The 5580-nt window shown below is 41.5% G+C and overlaps 1 protein-coding gene across 1 annotated transcript in view; it reads right to left on the minus strand.

Annotated features, from left to right (window-relative positions):
• The window catches only part of LOC107599033 (low-density lipoprotein receptor-related protein 8-like), a 16452-nt gene that overhangs the window by 7170 nt on the left and 3702 nt on the right, over positions 1-5580 (minus strand). Inside the window, exons 5-7 of the mRNA XM_016290521.1 lie at positions 5126-5180; positions 4486-4604; positions 3119-3258 (exon numbers count right to left, since the gene is read on the minus strand). Coding sequence (XP_016146007.1) covers positions 3119-3258; positions 4486-4604; positions 5126-5180 — 314 coding nt within the window. The remainder of the gene's footprint in view (positions 1-3118; positions 3259-4485; positions 4605-5125; positions 5181-5580) is intronic.

A 5580-nucleotide genomic window follows, 5' to 3' on the forward strand; every position in this document is an offset into this window, starting at 1 on the left:
CATGGTCATCTCCACTGTTTTGAGCGTGTTGAGCTCCAAGTTGTTGAGACTGCACCAGACAGCCAGCTGCTCGACCTCCTGTCTGTAAGCAGACTCGTCACCGTCCTGAATGAGGCCGATGAGTGTGGTGTCGTCTGTAAATTTCAGGAGCTTGACAGAGGGGTCTTTAGATGTACAGTCGTTGGTGTACAGGGAGAAGAGCAGCGGGGAGAGAACGCAGCCCTGAGGAGCTCCAGTGCTGATCATACGGGAGCTGGATGTGTATTTTCCCAGCCTCACTAGCTGCTGCCTGTCTGTCAGGAAGCTGTTGATCCACTGACAGACGGAAGTGGGCACGAGAGCTGAGTTAGTTTTGGCAGGAGGAGGTTTTGGATGATAGTGTTAAAGGCCGAGCTGAAGTCCACGAACAGGATCCTCACATAAGTCCCTGGTCTGTCTAGATGTTGCAGAACATAATGCAGTCCCATGTTTACTGCATCGTCCACAGACCTGTTTGCTCTGTAGGCAAACTGAAGAGGATCCAGCAAGGGTCCAGTGATGTCCTTCAGGTGGGCCAGCACCAGTCTTTCAAAAGACTTCATGACCACAGACGTTAGAGCCACAGGTCTGTAGTCATTAAGTCCAGTAATTTTGGGTTTCTTTGGGACGGGGATGATGGTGGAGCGTTTGAAGCATGAAGGGACTTCGCACAGCTCCAGTGATCTGTTGAAGATCTGTGTGAAGATGGGGGCCAGCTGGTCAGCACAGGATTTCAGACAGGCTGGTGTAACACAGTCTGGGCCTGGTGCTTTTCTCCTTTTCTGCTTCCGGAAGACCTGGCTCACCTCTTCTTCGCTGATCTGAATTGCAGGTGTGGGGGAGAGGGGGGTTGCTGGGGGTGTGAATGGTTGTGTGGAGAGGGGTTCAGGGCGGGGGGGGGGTGGGTTTTCAAACCTGCAGTAGAACTCGTTCAGATCGTCTGCCAGGTGTTGATTCTCCGCAGTGCTGGGGGATGGTGTCTTGTAATTGGTGATTTCTTTTAGACTTTTCCACACTGATGCCGAGTCACTGGAAGAGAATTTAATCCTTATTTTTTCTGAATAATTCCTCTTTGCCACTCTGATCTCCTTTTCCAGTGTGTATTTAGCCTGTTTATACAAGACATTATCCCCCTTCCTGTGAGCATCTTCTTTGGCCTGACGGAGCTGTCTGAGTTTTGCAGTGAACCATGGTTTGTCATTGTTGTAAGTTAAGTGAGTCCTGGTAGGAATGCACATGTCTTCACAGAAACTGATATAAGATGTTACAGTCTCTGTGAGCTCGTCCAGATCGGTGGCAGCAGCTTCAAAGACGCTCCAATCAGTGAGGTCAAAACAAGCTTGTAAATCCTGCTCTGCTTCATTAGTCCATCTTTTTACAGTCCTTAATACAGGTTTAGCTGATTTCAGTTTTTGCCTGTAGGTCGGTATAAGATGAACTAAGCAGTGATCAGAGAGCCCCAAAGCTGCTCGTGGGACAGAGTGATATGCATTCTTTATTGTGGTGTAACAGTGATCCAATATATTACTGTCTCGGGTGGGACATGTGATGTGCTGTCTGTATTTTGGCAGTTCACGGGAGAGATTGGCTTTATTAAAGTCCCCGAGAATGATTAAAACAGAGTCCGGGTGTTGTTGTTCTGTGTCTGTGATCTGATCAGCGAGTTTCTGTAAAGCTGAGCTCACGTGTGCTTGCGGAGGAATGTACACACTGACGAGAATGAACGAACAAAACTCCCGCGGCGAGTAGAACGGCTTACAGTTAATGAAGAGCACTTCTAGATCTGAACAGCACATCTTCTTTAACACAGTTACATCTGTACACCACCTCTCATTGATGTAAAAGCATGTCCCGCCGCAGCGCCATTTCCCCGTTGATTCTGCGTCGCGATCTGCTCTGAACAGTTGAAAGCCCGGGAGACTCAACGCGCTGTCCGGAATGGCGTCTTTCAGCCAGGTTTCCGAGAAACACAGAGCAGCAGAGTTTGAAAAATCCTTATTTGTCTGGGAGAGCAGAAGGAGTTTGTCCGTTTTGTTGGGTAGAGAGCGGAGGTTCGCCAGATGGATGCTCGGCAACAGCGTTCTGAATCCGCGCTGTCTGAGCTTGACTAGCGCGCCGGCTCGCTTCCCCCGTCTGTGCGTCCTTAAGCGCTTGATCAGCGCCACAGCTCCCCCAACTACAATGTCCAGCAAAACATCAGAATAGTCGAAAACTGGTGAAATATCGGGTGGAGTGTACTGCCGAATGTCCAGCAATTTGTCTCTGGTGAACTGATTGCAGGGATATAACTAAAGACAGGACAAACTAACAAAAACATAAAAACAACTGCGGAGCACGCCACGGAGGCAGCCATCACCGTCGGCGCCATCGTACGCCAAAAAATATATCACCGTCGGCGCCATCATACTTTTTAATATGAATGCATTAGTGAGAGTGAGTGAATTAATTCTACCTGGCAGCATCTCTCTACTAGTAGTGAAGCTGTGTAATTTAGTTATTAAGAAATATATGCTTGAACTATTCCGTTTCTAAGCTATTTTATTGAGAAATCACAGAACAGTGTTGACAATAAATTTCCGCGCTGAATGACTCTGTGTGCGTGATGTACGCGCTACTGTCTGTAATGTGTGTGCGTTACAGTGCAGCAGCACATTAGATTAGAACGGCAATTAACTTACCTGTACAATAAGCCGTTTAAAACGTGCATTCTCCCATTCAATTTCGAGCATCCAGTAATATAATCACACATGTCTTGTGGAGCACTTTCAGAGTATGCATTTATTTGTCATTTGAACTGTTTGGAAACGGAATGTAAATGTCGAAGTCCTTCAAAGATTTCTTATCCTGTTGCACCCTCTATAGGACCAGCGACTAGTTGACGTCAAGTTTAAAGCGTCATGGCAGAGCATTGAAGTCGAATAGTCGGTGCAACCCCTAGTGTGTGTGTGTGTGTGTGTGTGTGTATGTGTGTATAATATATATATATATATATATATATATACACATACACACACACATTTTATAAAAAAATTAACTATGGTCATTGGTAAGGAAATAATTATACAGATTGAGGAAAAGTGACATGCATTGTGTTATGTACCTCAAATACGGCCAGTCCAAATGGTTGATCTAGATATCCGTTGGACTCTACAACTGTCTTTCTATGTTGCCCATCAAATGCAACCCTTGATATTATGCGCAGACCAGAGTCAGCCCAGTACAGCAGACCACGAGGGATATCTAAATGAGCAAAGAAAAAATATATCAATGGGTTTATTTATTAACTTTTTACCCCTTTGCTTATTGACCAACCTTAACAAACACAGATAACGCCGTTATTGAACTCAGCTACAGTAAATCAACACTGAACTGACTGGAGCTGAATAATGACACTATTGTCTTGCTGCAGTTACCAGCAGAATCTGGATTTGCCTCATTTCTGAAGCTTGCATAATTTACTCTGATAGTTTTCCCTGTTCAATACGGTGAAGCTGCTTTGAAACCTCTATAGTATAAAGTGCTATAAAAGTAAAGATGACTCAGTGATTTGACATTATTATTCTTTTATCTAACTCTTATACTACAAGGCTTTTGAATGCTTGAATCTGATTGGTTGACGAACATTCTAAGGTGTGCAATTTTCAGGGAAACATGGCTAAAGTAGTTCCAGGCAGGTCTTGATCGCTTTACATGTCCATATCACTTTGCCAAATGATTTCAGTAACCAACAGGATAAATAATACTAATTATTTCCATATTTTATTATCTATGGAAAGCACATACTCTCTTTATCCTGCTCTCTCTCCCACTCAAATGCACACACATACAGTACTCAGTAAAATAGTTTAGCAACTTAAAAGCTACATGACTTTTCTCACTAGCGAGGTAATAACAGCGCTGTTGTTGGAGCAGATGAACTTAGGTTTCGGTATTAGTAGAGATGTGGAGCCGAGAGACACAGAGACTCGAAGTCCCTTTAACTCAGGTAATTCATACACGCTAAATAACTTTATTTAACGTTTTCAACGGCTCAAGCATCCGTTATTAGATGATAGAAAATGACGTTTTGGAATTAGCAACAGAGGCGTTGGATGAGATGTGTAAGAAATTAGTCCTACATGCAAGAGCATTTTAAGGACAAAAACCAGACAAATGTCATGAATTACAACATTGAACAATGTCTTTAGGAGTAGCTACTGTAGTACATGTGGAATGATTGACTCCGGTCCTTTGAATTATTAGAAAATAATGCACTACTGAGGTATAACGGTCACTTCTCTTCGCGTCACCACCACCTCGGTGTGCATTATTTTCTAATTTTTCCTTACTTTGTTTTCAAGGTGTATGATCCATGCATTAATTTAAGGATGAGTTTGGTATAATTTGCATAAAACCTTTATACACTAAATGATGTAATGAAAAAAGCAAGCTGGATTACACAACTTAATTGCTTATGAGAAGTCTAACCTAAAGAGATTGCGACAGGAGAACGTATAGATGAAGTTATCAGTGCTATTCTGCTTGTCCCATCCAAACTGGCACGCTCAATTCTGGGAGACGCTGCACTATCTGCCCAGAACACATACCTGGGGAAGAAAAACAGGTTTTGAGTTTGAACTCATTCAGACAACTAACTAAATTTATTCAAACATTATCCAACCTTAAAGGCATGCTTCACCCCAAAATTTTAATTCTCTTATCAGTTACTCATCCTCATGCAGACCCAGATGTATATGACTTTCTTTTTTCTGTGGAACACAAACAGAGATTTTTAGAAAAAGAATCCATCTCAGTAAGTACGTAACATGAACTGGATGGGTACCTCAAAATTGACGCTTCAAAAACCACGCAAAAGAACAACCTCAGCTGAAGTGTGTGAGAAAAATACTAATATTTTCAAAGTTAATGTTTGACATAATGCTAAACTTATGCAAGAAGTGAGAGTCCTCTGTGCTTTCACACACAAAACAGAACAAAAGCAATGGTTTGTAGTTAAAAAAAAGTTCAAAGCATTAAAGACTTAATGCTGATTTATCAGCTAAGCTTGTAGATTGTAGTTTTAGTGTCAACTTTGAGGGACCCTTGAACTTGCATTATAAGAACGCACAGAAATGCGTGGTTTTTCTGAAAATCAGTTTGTGTTCCAAGAAGGTCGTTTACATCTGTTACATAACAAGAGTAAGTAAATGATGAGAGCATTTTAATTTCAATGTTGAAGGATGTAATTCAAGAAATCAATATTGGCCATAGCTTTCCAGATTAAATGTTCTTGTTCTTATTGCACACAATTCATCACAATGACATTAATCTAAAATAAAAATATTTTCTTATTATTATTACACATCAAAATCTTAGCACTTATTATAGAAAATATGTTACATTGTATTACGTTGTTTAATATTCTGATGAGTTGCTAATAATTATAATTTTCCACCTCTGAAATTACATTTGAAGAAAAATAGCAAAAACTGACCTAAAAAATCCATCCACTGTATAACTCAAATTCTAATTAACTTAAAAGTCCTGTCCCACATTATTTTCAGCAGAACATTATGATTCACA

This window comes from Sinocyclocheilus grahami, unplaced genomic scaffold, assembly GCF_001515645.1.
Source record: "Sinocyclocheilus grahami isolate Dianchi unplaced genomic scaffold, SAMN03320097.WGS_v1.1 scaffold259.1, whole genome shotgun sequence".
In the NCBI taxonomy this organism is placed as follows: Eukaryota; Metazoa; Chordata; class Actinopteri; order Cypriniformes; family Cyprinidae; genus Sinocyclocheilus; species Sinocyclocheilus grahami.